This window comes from Centroberyx gerrardi, chromosome 19 (genome assembly GCF_048128805.1).
Source record: "Centroberyx gerrardi isolate f3 chromosome 19, fCenGer3.hap1.cur.20231027, whole genome shotgun sequence".
Classification (NCBI taxonomy): Eukaryota; Metazoa; Chordata; class Actinopteri; order Beryciformes; family Berycidae; genus Centroberyx; species Centroberyx gerrardi.
The window spans coordinates 2498346-2513063 of record NC_136015.1 but is presented as its reverse complement, the minus strand read 5'-3'; the positions used below and the strand labels follow the sequence as shown (position 1 = coordinate 2513063).

The following is a 14718-nucleotide window of genomic DNA, read 5'->3' as shown; positions in this document are numbered from 1 at the left end:
GCTGAGTTAACAATATTATTATCCAAATCCATATTTATTCCTTGCTTTATGCAAATAAGACATTAAATTAATTATTGGCTTATCTGCAAATCACATTAAAACAGAAGGGGTAAAAATGAGGTAAGGTGATGAGGTGCTCATTTTTTCAATATGACCATTTAATCCAAAACACATGGAAAGTCAATATACAAAACAATTCTACAATCTCCTCTTAACAGCCAAAGTCATTGTTTTTTGTCTTGCTGCACACACACTGAACAATCTCAGTAGCAGGAAATCCCAAGATTCAGAAAACATTTGCAAATCATCGTTACAGGAATAATTGTCCTCCAGTGTGAAATCACTGATCCTTTTTCCTCTTCCTCCAGTTATGTGTGTGACTTCTGTCGTTTCCAGAACCTCTTGACCTCGCTGTGTCCCTGTGGCGTCACCACCATCACCCTGTGAGCAACGTTCTGCCACACCAGACAGCCCAGACCCTGCACAGAGACAACATTCAACAGCCTGCTGATGGAGCAATACACAATATCAGCAATTCCAGAGTGAATACATTAAAAAGGTCATATGCATCTAACAGGTACTGCAGATCTGTACGGAAGAGGATTAGGGCCACGTGAAAAATTGGAGTTCTGAGTTTAAAGTCAGAATTCTGAGTATAAAGTCAGAATTCTGACAGAACTCTAATACATTTTTCACATGTGGCCCTATTCCCCTTCCGTAGATCTGTATTGGTGTAACTGCAACAGGTTAATTTGCCAGAACATTTGTTTGAGACAAAGAACGTGGTTTAGGTTATATGAAACTTTAATGATCCCTGTGGGGGAATTGGACCGTTGCAGCAGCAAAAATAGGATACATCAAAGAAAAACAGGATATACGGTAAACAAGAATTGAGCGAGTAGGGGCTTATAGAAACAAACTGAACCTACAACTTAAATACTAGGGCACATTAAAAGGAAAAAAAAGTCTGTTGGTCAATTTAGCTTTTAAGTGATGAGAACAGAGACACCGAAATCATACGTGTCCCCAGTAGATCGCTGGCTCCGATGCTCCATGCTAACACAGCCTACTATCACTCAACATAGTGTATTCTAAAGTGTTAGCATGGAGCCTACTATCACTACACATACATGCTAAAGTGTTAGCATGGAGCTACTATCACTACACATAGTGTATTCTAAAGTGTTAGCATGGAGCACAGGAGCCAACAATCTACACATGGATGGAGGAAAAATATGGTAAAACATGATGTGTTCCTGTAAGTAGAAATGTATGAATTCCAGCATTAACAGGATGTGCAAAATAGCAGCTGTAGTATCAGTAGCAGCTGACTTACTGGGACAGAAAGACAATGTGACATTTGTGCATTATGAAATGGTGGAGAATTATACATTATTAGAAAATATAATGAATTATATTATAAGATTATTATTAATTGTAATAAATTATTATTTGTAATTGAACTGACTCCTGGAGATAGGAAACAAAATCCAACCTGAGCTCTGTCTCGCAGCACCTCAAAGTCAGCCTGAGAGAGGAACTGGTTGTAGAGCACTCCTGATGGAGACATTGACAGGAACAACAGGAGAATGAACACACAAACAGATGAGAAATGAGGTTAAAGGCCAGCATGAAGTCAATACTCATTCGCTCTGTTACAGTTTACAACACATCGGAGAGCGAGGGTTACAACTCAGCTGTATTGACTGAGCGCTATCAACAGACTGAGGCCAACCTCTGTCAGTCATAACCTTCAGGCAGGACAAATGAAGAAGCCCTGAGAAATCAATCAGCTTAGCAGCTCTCCAGAGAGCTGAGGCTCCACCAGAGAGCAGTTCAGCTTTCGATTAGGTTTCCTTTCAGCAAATTGATTCTAAATTCCTCCAAGCTTTGTCTCAAAACTAAAAACAACTGTGTTAATTTGGCCCGAAGCGATGATTTTTTATATTGTGAATAAAAGATGTTTGATCCATGTTACTGAAGCTGAAAATAAAGACCAAAAGAATCTAAAATCCATAGTCGGTTATGATTGCGAGACCAACATCCACTCCCCGGCCGTGCACTCGCATGCAAACACACGTGCACGCTCACCCTCTGTGAACTGTAGTCGATCTCTCTCCAGCTCCCACAGTCTGATCTGATCCGTTATGGTTGGAGGCAGTACCGGGGTCTGAAGGACAGAAATAGAAGGTGAAGACAGGCTGAGCGCCGTGGTGGGCCCGTCACAGGTCAGTCAGTATTACTGGAATTAACAGTGTGAAAAGGACGGGTGGGTTTAATGTACCTGCTTGAGCATGACAGCGTGTGCTCTGGTCCTTAGGAAGTGGATGATCTAAAAAAAAAAAGCAAAAGAGACATGGAGTCACGATGGAGATTATGCATAATAAGGTGGAGGAGACAAAGTTTACAACGGAAAATCACATCCACACAGAGCAGTCATAGAACCCATTTATACCTGGTATTAATATGTGAGCTGTATCTGGATAGTTTATTTGGATATGGATAAAACACGTCAGTGCACGGTGTAAAGGTCACGCTGCAATGGGAATGCAATAGGATCTGCCAGAGTGAGCCAGGTGGAAATGCAATCCATACATTACAGAAAGCATCCGCTCACAGTGTAAAAATGTCTTCATCGCCACCCGTGAACAGAAACATCATCGCCGTATGTATGGCTTGGAATCAATTGTTGTTCTGTGGCCTACCTTTCTACTAGGGATGGGATGATATGCTTATGTCATAATATGATTCGATACGCTTTAATGACAACAAAGTATGACTGTGCAGAATTATGTTTATTTCTGAGCCACAAGTCTTTATAGCGATGTCACTGGCTTGCTAGAATGTAAACAACAATTTAAAAATGTCATTACAAAGTGCAAATAATATAATTTGGATGGAGAGCTTGTGAAATTGTGTCTACTACAGCAGAATAAAATGTAGCTAATATCGCGATTCATTTTTCTGCCCCACGATACGTATTGTCACATTTTTGTACTGCGATATATCGTCCCATCCCTAATTTCTACTGAAGGCCTTATATTGACAGAGCATGGTTTGCTGGTGTGTAAAGTAGCTGGGTACCTGTTGTGCGGTGATGCCGTTGGCGATGGCCTGTTGCACTGACTCCCTTGTCACCTGAGCCACCACCACATTGGGGAACCGGTACAACATTTCACTGAAGAGAGCCACAAGAGCGATCTGAAGTTCAGAGTCTGGGAGTGAGACACAAATGCGTTCAAGTCAACAAAATACGTAAGCTTTTCACGCTGCTACAACCTGAAATGTCTCATTTTTAAACATTGTCAAATTATTTGTGATGCCTTGGTATAATTACTGTAAACAAATGAGACCATGGAGATGATTGGAAGCCTCTATCTCACAACAGTAGTAGCAGTGGTATTTCTCAAAATTAAGACCACATTTCCCATAAACCCCGCTGCTCCCTGGCGTTTTTGGCTTTACTGAAGTGGATAAACATGTTGGAAGTGATTTTCAATCGGCCTTTCACTCCTCCCAACATCTGTCATTGGCAGAAACTTTAGCTTTAGCTCTGTTTGTGCTGAAGAACAGCGCCCTCTTCTTGTTTTGTGCCGTAAAGCAATCCAGCAGATTTCCCGCCAAATCTGACCTGGTGGCTCACAACATAAAATTGCAGTGTAGAGGCTGCTAACCTTCACAGCAATGGTCTTGTTTATTTAATCTCTCAGCATTGATGTAGACATGATTTATCGATGTTAAAATGCTACACGTAGAACCTTTAACCTTCCTGTATTGAGACGTACTTGTGTAGGCATAGATGCGATAGTTGGTTTCTACCACAATAAACCCTGTCTCTCCGGTCCCAGGGGTGGCACCCATGTTAGAGGAGGAGGAGGAGGAGGAAGAGGAAGAGGAAGAGTTGGTAGTGACCCCTGCAGCCAGAGTGATGGCCAGTCTGGTGGGATAGTACCGCCTTGACTTCCTCTGATGAGAAAAGAGGGAAGAATTACAATATTGCGTATATACAGTGGCTATGAAAAGTATTCACCCTCCTTGGACTTTTTCATATTTTATTGTTTTACAACATGGAATCACAGTGGATTTAAGTGGTTTTTTTTGCCACCAATCAACAGAAAAATATCAAAGTGAAATCAAACTTCTACAAATTGATCACCTGTGTGCAATTAAGGTGTCTCAAATGATTTTAGGTGAAATACACCTGTATCTGGGAGGTCCCACAGTTGGCCAGTGCATTTCTTAACAAGAATTACATCATGAAGGTGAAGGAACATTCCAAGCAAATCTGAGATAAGGTTATTGAGAAGCACCAATCAGGGGAAGGATATAATAAGAACATTTCCAAGGTGCTGAATATCCTTCGAAGCACAGTAAACTCCATTATAAAGAAATGGGAAGAATATGGGACCACTGCACATCTGGCTACAACAGACCGTCCTCAAAAACTGAGTGTCTGGGCAAGAAGGGCTTTGGCCACCAAGAGACCTATGTCCAGTTACAGTCTTCCATGGCTGAGATGGGAGAAACTGTGCATACTGGGCGCCTCACCTGTGGCAAAAAGAAAGCCGTTGTCAAAGAAAACGCATGAAATCTCGGCTAGAGTTTGCCAGAAGGCATGTGAGTGACTCTGTCTGTGACTCTGAGACCACGTGAAAGCAGGTTCTATGGTCTGATGAGACCAAAATTGAGCTTTTTGGCCTTACCACTAAGCGCTAGGTTTGGCGCCAGCCTATCACCACGAACACACCATCCCTACCGTGAAGCATGGTGGTGGCAGCATCATGCTTGTGGGGTTGCTTCTCTGCAGCAGGGCCAAGCCAGGCGAGGCCTGTGAAGATAGAGGGTATTGAAAGTACAAGGAAATCCTGGAGGAAAATCTGTAAGAGAACTGCGACTTGGGAGAGGATTCAACTTCCGTCAGGATGATGACCCCAGACGCAAAGCCAACGCCACACGAGAATGGCTTAAAAACAAAAAGGTCGATGTCCTGGAGTGACTGAACCTCGATCCAATTTAATTTGTGGCAGGTCACGGTCCACATCCAGCTTGACAGAGCTTGAGCAATTTTGCAAAGAAGAATGGGCAAAAATTGCAGCGTCCAGATGTGCAAAGCTGATAGACACTCATCCAAATACTGTAGACTCAAGGCTGTAACTGCTGCCAAAGGTGCCTCTACTTTATACTGAAGGGTGAATGCTTTTGGAATCTATTACGTTCTGTTTTATATTTGTCATTCATTTAGATCATTTTGTTTTCACTTTGACATTATAGAGTATTTTTCTGTTGATCAGTGGCAAAAAGCTTAATTAAATCCACTGTGATTCCATCTTCTAAAATAATGAAATATGAAAAAGTCCAAGGGCGATGAATGCTTTTTAAAGCTGCTGTACCGATTTTATATTTTTAGTACATTTTCATACAGTACATAATCTGCATTCAGTCTTTTGTGTCTCAGCAAGTTCTACTGCTGTTATTTTGCACACCCTCATAATGCTGTAATCCATACTCTTTCCGCATACATTTCATTCATATCCTCATACTTTTCATTCCAACCTTCTACTTAAAGGGACATTAATTATGACCTGTATCAACCTCTACTGGCAACCAGTAGCAATTGCAACCACATTGATAGAACTGATCTCCTACACAGGTTTTCTCATACTCATATTTTTCATTCATACATTGCACACATTTCATTTTTCTAGTATATTCTCATATGGTACGGTTGTTTTTCTTCACCTCAGTTAGTTCTGCTGCTACTGCTGCTATTTTGCTCCCCCTCTTAATGCTGCAATCCAGACTTGATACTTTATTCTTATTTCTATCCCATTTTTCTTCGCTGTATCTTATTGCTATGTCGCTGCTGCAACGAGGATCATTATGGTTCCTTCTTATCTTAAAGGGGCGATAAGGAAATGGGGGAGGAAACTGTTGAAGTGTTATCAGTGATTCTTTTCTCTCCTCCTCGGCGCCTCACCTTCCTCTGGAAGACCAGGCCGAACTCCCGCAGGTGCTGCAGGAAGGTGAGTAATGACTCACTCATGCCCTCCACCGAGTAATCCTGAGGCACACAGGCAACGCGTGGTCAATAATAACAAAGAAAATTAAAACCAAGCATTCATTTCAGAAATCGAATGCCGCATTATGACATTGATTTATGTTTCGTTTGAGAATCAAAATATTACCAACTCACTCTGCCGAGAGTGGAGAAGCTGAGCTGGAACAAGAATGACAGGATCTCCACTAGATCCATCCCTCGTGTCTGCAAGAGAAAGAGTCCAATGTGAAAACATATTTGTGCTGCGCTCTTAGAAAAGGGTTCTATATAGCAGTGGTTCTCAACGTGGGGTCCGGGGACCACCAGGGGTCCTTGAGGGGGTTCCAGGAGGAGTAGCTGTTGCATCATGAACAGCTAATGGGGATCCTAATAATAAACAAATAAACAAAACTTCACCATTATTTCATTTACAAGAAGTTAACACCATTAGAGAATGTAGAAGAATGACTGTTTTGATCATAGTTTCACTGTTATCTCTCTACCTACAATACAGATAGTCATGGAATTCTGTACAAAATCATATCTAACAATAAAAATATTCTCAAATTTGGGTCCGAGAGACAAAATCTCATCAAATGGGGGTCCGTGGCCCTAATGTGGACTAAATTAGGGGTTCATGATATGAAAAAGGTTGAGAATCACTGCTATATAGTACCAGAAATTGTTCTCAAATGGTTCTTCACAGTCCTGGAAAGAACCCTTTAATGCATAAAATGATTCAGATCAACAGCATTAGAACTACTTTTTAAAAAACATACTGGCTAATTTATTCTGATTTGCCAGTTGAGACTTTCTTTAAGTCATTATCATTCCATATAGAACGAATACCCTAATCAAAGAAAACTTGGAAGAATCCTCCTTTGTCTGGGTGTACGACAAGCAAAAGATGGACTTTAATAGATGTGATGTGATTGATCTGGTGCAAGAATTTTTTGGATTATTTAATAACTTCTATAAATACATTTCCTGTCAAGTTTGCCTATAATTTTAACACCTTCCCTCACTTTTCTCTGAAAAAACCCCAAACATTTGTACTAGGACAAGCAAAAGATAGACTTTATTAATTGAAAATGATTCTCATTTGAAAGACTTGATGTTACTTATCTTGCGCAATAATTTCTTGGATTATTTAGTAACTTCTATAAATACATTTCCTGTCAAGTTTGCCTTTGATTGTTACCTCTTCCCTCATTTCTCTCCAATTTGGAACAGGGGCTTATATGTTTCTCAATATTTCAGAGCCGTTCTGATTTTTCCCCCTCTCCATTCATGTTCTCCCTTTGTTGGAAGTGGAGCATGACAGAATGATTAGCAATTACATTTAAATAGTCTCAACAGAAGAACAGAGTGGAAGTCTGATTGGGTCAACTGGAGAGAACGTTTTCGATATTAGGCCTGTTTAATTTTCAACTTTAGTCGAAAATTATAGGTTACTCAGAGCTGACAGAGCAAAAAGTGTTGAGATTAATTTACCTGCTCCTGCATAACTATTTTGCAGCGAGGGAATTAATAGCTCCGTGTCACAATTTGATAGCAGTGGAGTATTAATTAGGTCCACTTTGTCCTTGTTTATTTTGCATTCATATCACTCCAGGCAATAGGCCATTGATCAGGCTCTTGCAGGCTATTAACCAGTGCCTGGTACAAAGCAGAAATCCCAGAGATAGTCTATTCCATTTGTCTTCAACCATGTTTGTGACCCAAGAGTCTGCAGCGTTTCATTCCAACCAAACACTAGCAGCTTATTTCACTGGTAGGTTCCTCCTGTCTGGTTGAAGGTGTGTTAATCAGTGAAATGAGCTGCTGTAGTGTTTGTCATATTGGGAGCTGCAGACTCTTAGATGATGCCACATGGTTGAGAACCACTGGTGTATTCTATTCTAATCTATGCAAATCTACTCAGTAGTATTCAATAGAGGTACCTGTGCAGTGTTGAGGTACTGTAGGGTGAAATACCAAAGCTGAGAGGCCGTGTCCAGCAGGAGGAACTGGAAACCAGCCGAGGTGATGCAGGGCGCCTCACCTGGATCACTGAGGAGGGGAGAACAAGATGTTAGGGAGGTTAAAGTGATCATCTGCAACATTTGCATATGAATACATGTCCGTTTTGCTAGTCTCCATCACCGATTGCTACAACACAGTAGTGATTCCTCCTATATCCAGCTCATGAAAGCTTTTCCATTGTCTGTTCTAAACACCCGGTGTCTGGTAGCTCTTTCCTGGGAAAAATCCTCTGGCGCACATGAAGTGATGCATTCCCAGTTTGTTTGTCAAAAGAAGAACTGGGTAGTTAGTATGAGCAGTGATAGCCACCATGGCTGAACAGACAAAGAAAAGAGAAACTCAAACTTCATCAACAGAAAATCCAAGGAAAAAGACGTCACAGTACTGGACACACTGTTTGATTGACAGGTGGTCTCTGGGAAGAGCAGTGCAGAAACACCACAGCAATGAGCGCTGAGCACCAAAGATGGAGACACAATCAAACAATAAACCACATATCTCGCAGATTGCTACTTTAATACAGCTGTGTGAGTGTGTTACCTTCTCATGAGGCCTGCTTGTATGAGCAGCTGAGCCAGGTCCTGGCTGACAGCAGCACTGGGAGAGCCCACCATGAATTGCAGGATGACCTCCCAGCGCTCCATAGCGTAGCGGTCCAGACTCTCTATGTCCCGTGCGTGACGGTCGGGGCCGAGAGAGCTGCCCTCATCTGCCCACGCTTTGCCCCTGCGCATGTACAGAGCAGTGGAACATTCAATAGAAACACTCAGAAAAACAGAGTTTTAGTATGCATATTGGGAGCCCTACTTAAAGGAACAGTTCACCCCAAAATGAAAATTCGGTCATTCTCTACTCACCCCCCTGTCAGTGGACAAACAACTTGTGCGGCATAATAATAATAATGGATACAACGTGTTTTGTATTCAAACGATTGCACTGTGAGTGCAAAAGTCAGAGATTTACCTCATCATTTAGTGTTACTCTAGAGAATACAGTAACTTCTTGTGTAGTATGGCAACCAAAACAACTGGCCAACCAATAGAAAGCTTGCTGGGATAGCACACACCGCCCCTAACCTCCTCTACTGGCTGGCCAGTCGTAAACAGGATCAGCCCATTTCCTTGTTCTGGTTGCCATTATTTGCATCTGCATTTCATTCAATGTTGGAAGTCGGAAATTCCCAATTGGAAGGTCGCAGCTAAACCTCTGTGCGTGCCAGAAAAGCCACCGGAGAAACATGGACGCCCACAGGATTTTCTTTGTCCAACTTAAAACTCTGTTTCCCATGTAATGTGACAGTTGTGTGTCAGTGATATTGTGCAATGTTAGCTAGCTAGTTAGCATAGAGAGTTAGAAACTATAAGTGTAACTTTACATTTCAAATGTACATATATGTTGAAACATTTACCACACAGGCATTTTGATGGATTTAAGGTCATGTGATACTGAAAATCAAACTTAAGTGTATTGTGAGGATTATAAACATGTTAAAAGTCATGCTGTGTAGAGTTTACAGTGTATGCCACCATGTTGATCTCAAGAAACCTCGGGGTTGACAAATCTTGCCCAAAGTTTCCTACTCGTAATTCCAATTTAATGGGCCGTTCCATTGCATTTTTCGTTGAAATTCAGAATTTCAAACTTTCCGACATCTCTGGAATGCATGAGTTATCACTTCTTCTACCTAGGATAACACTAACTGTTAAATGATGAGGCAAATCTAGGGCTTTTGGACTCACACTGCAATCATTTGGCTACAAAATACTTAAGTTGAGTGAGATGGAACTGCAGTAGCTAACTCACTATGTGTTTGGTGGTCGTACGCACTTCAGTGGGCCACTTGCTGTAGCCCTACGATTAAAACGTGTGTTAACAGGGAACTGACTTACCCGCCGAGCAGCGCTATCCTCAGGTTGTCTTTGAACACGGGGTTTAAAATGTATCCCTGCAGTCCACCCTGCAGCTGCTGGCTGTGCCACAGGCGCAGTCCTGACAACACTGACACACATTCATCATGATCCCTGCCATTGGAAGCCAGAGCCACAAAATTAGACTCTGATGACAGTGATTATCAGTGTCAAGCCTGGGAATTTTATGAGCATGTATTCAAAGTATCTGACAAGTGTAACAAATAGTCTGTAAGCTAAAAGGTACTGAGGGCATGACAAGATAGTTGACTCACTTCTGACTGTCTTTTTTCACCCACAAAGCCACTGCTGCCTGGGGGAGAGGCTGATCTAGGAACAGCATTCGCATCACATAATTCTTGGCCAGGGAAGGGAGCTCCCTGTAAAGGATGAAACTCAGAATGAAATTGCACATTATGATCTTCTGGAGTCATATATTTATTCGTATATTAACATAATGCACATAACTAAATATTACCCACCTGTAGACAGCCAAACATGTGGCTGGATGGTTGTACAATCTGTCCAAAATCTCCGGACTCAACTCTTTCAAGTATTCATGTAAGTTCTTGCATTGCAACTGGACGCGCAGCTTCATTTTCTAGAAAAGAAAGAAATGTAATCAAAGACTGTATATCCTAATGGCCGACAGTTTCTTTAAAGAAAGACGTAGATCCTACAGCCTATATATTAGTTAACTGTCCCGATACGTGCCGTTGTCTTTTTTCGATGCAGGAGAACGTCACACCAAATCCATCAAAAGATCGTACAATTTAATGTTGCTTTGGTTATTGGCAAATGTACATACCTCAAAACATATTACTCAGGACGTTTTACGATTCATTGGGATCCACATTTCAATTAGGCATACATATAACCGACCAAAAGCACTTATTAGAATATAATTTAAACTTTTAGAACTGATTCGCCATTATTTACAGAATCTTCTTCCACCATAATAACGTTACACCGTGGAGGCCAGGAGCGAACAGTGTGAACCAAGTGTAAACGTTGAATTTTTATTGAAATAAATGCTGATTGGTGGATTATATGTGTGCCGAATTTAAGAGTGGCTCGAAATGATTCAGAAATGACCTTGAGTCACAATTTATGGTCTATGTAACCTTGCCACCAATTACGGTTACATTACAGTGACAGGTTTTTGAACGAAATTTGGCCATACACAGAGAACGGTACGCACCGGGGCAACATCAGCCAGTCACAACACAACGCACGGTAAGGAGGACATGGCAACAGGGTTTAAATGAGCTTATAAGCAAAAATGAAAAAAAGAGACAGTTTACCATAGAAATGGGATGTCAGATATCGCCGAATTCCTGCTTTATATCGCTAAATATTCATATGCGTCAGCAGCATCCTCGTCCGGCAAGTTTTCACCAGGACGCCATGTTATCACGTCACGTGACCTCAAACTGAGTCTTCCTCTTGGTCAAAATACAGCAGAGCCAGAGCCATATAGAGAGATGTACTAGAGTACGAGAGATGTACTCCGCCAAGTACTTCCTGGAACTATCTGAAGCTACGTGAATCACGTGACGATCAAGCATTTTGGACTTCCGTTGACGCAACTCTCTCTCTATATGGCTCTGAAATACAGGAATTGCTTTTGTTTTCTTAAACTTTATAATTATATAAATCATATGTCATAATTTATGTATTGACCACATCATACAATTATGAAAAAATAATTACTGTACTTTATAAATGTTTGATCTATTAAAATGGATGCCATTGCGGCAATGCTAATACTTAAAAATACATACAAAATACATTCTGAGAACAAGAATCTTTATTTACACAATGAAAAGTGATGAGTCAAGTCATCATAAAGCAAACAACCAGTAATAGAACAAAAATCTGTTATATTTTCTGAAAAGCAGTATTTTCTGCTTTTTTCTTTTATGATGTATACTATGTATTTATGTCAGCCTGGAAAGCTGGGTAAGCAGAGTTTAGGTGGGTTTACCTCCACTCCATCCCCGCATACAACAGAGCAGTGTTTAAAACCCTTTAGACAAATGTCACACATTAAGTAAACACACTTCATTCAACATTGTGCATACAACTAATTCAGCAAAAGTCACTGAGATGCTTTGCACTGCACAGCCTCATACAAAACAAAAGCGATGAAGGGTGTTTTCTTTCATTCAGTCTTTCATTTATATTACGGTGTGCAAGAATCCATCCATCTGAACTAAATATTGACAAATGGGAAAACAGACGCGGGTAGAGAAATGACAATGCCGGCGGGGAAATGGAAACATATGCTCCGTCTTCTCAGGAGTCCTCTTTCTCTTGATACCTGCAATCCACATCAAAATTATAAGCAAGAAATCACACAGCAGTGATGCTCTATGGTCAAATATTAGTATTGTGAAGTTACAGATGGTGTTTCAGACTGTTCTGTGTACTGTGAGGGAATTGTAGGTGGTGCATCAACCAGGTAGAACTCATTTTACACAACATACAGTATGTTCACATTCATTACCTGCAGTGTATACAGGTGAAGAAGACAGTCTGCCCTTCATCTGCAGATCTCATCTGCCTGGTATGGTAAACCATCCCCTCTTTATTGCAGCGAGAGCAGCGTCTGTCAATCTAGAAAAAAATGCTTTATTAATATACAGCACACAATCAGGGTTCAGAAACTAGCAGATAGGAACCAGTCATTCTTACCACGGGTCCCTTCAGTTCTGAATCTTCTTCGTCCTCCACCGCTACTGACGACTGCTCTACAGGGTTGAAGACCACCGTAGACCGGATCTCATGACCCAAGAACTCTGGCCAACACATTACATACAGTTACACATCTTATTTGTGCGTTGTTTCAATCTATAACCAAATACTGTATCACCCATGAGGAAATGAGGTAGTTGCAGCAGCAAAACTAACTTCAACGGATTCAACAGTGAGAAAGACAGCACTCAAACACAACACAAGCAATAAATATAATTATATAAATGTATGCTGGTGTCACTTTCAACATGTTATGTAGACTGTATAAATTGGATATATAGGGAGGAGTATGGATTACTGAAATGTATGGATTAAGTTGCAGTTGTTACTGCAGTTGCTAACAGTTGTTACATACAGAATTTGTCAGTTGCATATGTTTACTGAACCCCAATTTTCCATATTCTTGTTTTATATTTATATTCTATTGTCCAACTCAATTCCCCAAAGCTTCATCTTATCTTATTATCGACATAGCTAGCCATTTATGTCATGTTTTCGGAGTTATCTTTTCCCAACCATGAGAGTAAACCTGAAGCGTCTTTCCCCTCTTTATCTTAACAGGTGGCTTCCAGTGAATTGCCCTCCCTACTCATAGTCAAATCCATTTAAATTCATTGTTCATGGCTACTAGGTGTATAACTACTACTACTAAATCAACTGGCCCAACTAGCCCAGGATAAGGCTGTCATAAGTTGCCCCCATGGGTGTCAACTGGCTATGGCAAGGTGTAGCGCTTTGTCATGCCTTAGCCCAAACCTTGTAGTTTTTACACTAACCAGAAGGTCCAGCCTCTCCATGTGCTGATGTGTCTAAGAGACTGTAGGATTTTCAGTAGGTCCTTGTTTAACTGCCATGTGGTAGTAACCATTATAGGCCAGCTGATGCTCCTGCATCAGCTGGCATCATACACTTAGTGGATATCAATGGGTTTGAAAGTGTTGTTGGCATCACTGATATCATGCAGGGACTTGGTGCTAGCTTGGGGTTCAGTGAAATGACTTGCCAGCCCATGACAGCCTGAGTGGGGTCTGTTCCCTCATGTCAGCCGTCTTTCCAGGCCGTCACATGGTCTTTCCTTAGTTGTCAGCTGCTCTGTTCACAGCAGCCAAGGCTAGCTGAAAAATTTACAGTGATTTGAAAGTGTATAGTCCCAGCCAGGACATGGCAGAGGGTTCGTACCTCGGACAGGGATGCTGAAGGCGCAGCGGGGGCAGCTGACGGTGTCCTGCATCCCCGGTAGAGGAAGGACATTCCCACACTCAGGGCAAAAGTTGGGATCACCGCTGAAACACGACATCACTGTGAAAAGCAAAGAAACGTACTTTAACCAGCCAGTCACCGTGAAACAATGTTGTTGTTCTTTTTTCGCATTTTATTTAAGCCGCATGCAATATTCCAAAACAACAGATTCAGTGTTAGCCTGAGCATAAAACGTCAAACAAAATAATATTATTCTCACTATAAATGATAAAACATGCATGTAGCATCTCTAATAACAGGTGGAAATCGTATTGCGCATTCAGTTTTAGGATTTGCTTATCCATCAATTGAGTAAGATCAATTTCAAGGCTTTCCAGAGGTCTCAAAAGCCGAAAGCTGGCTAGAGTGGAGCTTTAATAAATGTACATTTGTGAATATGGTATTTCCCAAGTAAAACTAAATTGTTAGCCAGGAATTGTATTTTTTATTCTCCACGAAAATTCCGATTTTGATATTGTCCATTATATTCCATTATAAAGAAATGGTTTTATAATCATTTTTGGCTACTCAAGTTGTGAGTGCATGTCACTTCAGCACGTGTTAACAGCGGGACCAAAACATTCCATTAAACATTAGCAGCTTCATCAAGACATCGGCATCCAGAATTAATGTAAGTTGACTTACGTGTACGACGTGTAAATAACACCTAAGCTGCCAATAAGTCAGACTTTTCAGTTAAATTTCCAAACCCTTCTGTCTCTAGTGCCAGTCTGGCATCTGCGTGGTCGCACA

General features: G+C 41.1%; 2 protein-coding genes across 3 annotated transcripts; both read right to left on the bottom strand.

Annotated features, from left to right (window-relative positions):
- Window positions 1-137: 137 nt before the first annotated feature.
- Window positions 138-11389, bottom strand: gtf2h4 (general transcription factor IIH, polypeptide 4). Of its 2 annotated transcripts, XM_078290594.1 has the most exons (15): window positions 11274-11389; window positions 10452-10570; window positions 10245-10349; window positions 9952-10083; window positions 8603-8788; window positions 7981-8089; window positions 6194-6262; window positions 5978-6061; window positions 4757-4828; window positions 3786-3966; window positions 3085-3215; window positions 2285-2332; window positions 2092-2170; window positions 1496-1557; window positions 138-479 (listed from the first exon to the last, which is right to left on the bottom strand). In XM_078290594.1, exons 1-15 carry the CDS (start codon window positions 11274-11276, stop codon window positions 369-371), a joined length of 1491 nt encoding a protein of 496 aa, XP_078146720.1. In that variant the 5' UTR covers window positions 11277-11389; the 3' UTR covers window positions 138-368. The 2 variants fall into 2 exon arrangements, with proteins under 2 accessions (XP_078146720.1, XP_071775268.1); XM_071919167.2 differs by lacking the exon at window positions 4757-4828.
- Window positions 11390-11771: 382 nt separating this feature from the next.
- polr1h (RNA polymerase I subunit H) lies at window positions 11772-14710 on the bottom strand. Its single transcript, XM_071919181.2, has 5 exons — window positions 14611-14710; window positions 13906-14025; window positions 12667-12770; window positions 12479-12588; window positions 11772-12292 (listed from the first exon to the last, which is right to left on the bottom strand). The coding sequence occupies exons 2-5, from the start codon at window positions 14021-14023 to the stop codon at window positions 12268-12270; spliced, it is 357 nt and encodes a 118-aa protein (XP_071775282.1). The 5' UTR covers window positions 14024-14025; window positions 14611-14710; the 3' UTR covers window positions 11772-12267.
- Window positions 14711-14718: the final 8 nt, after the last annotated feature.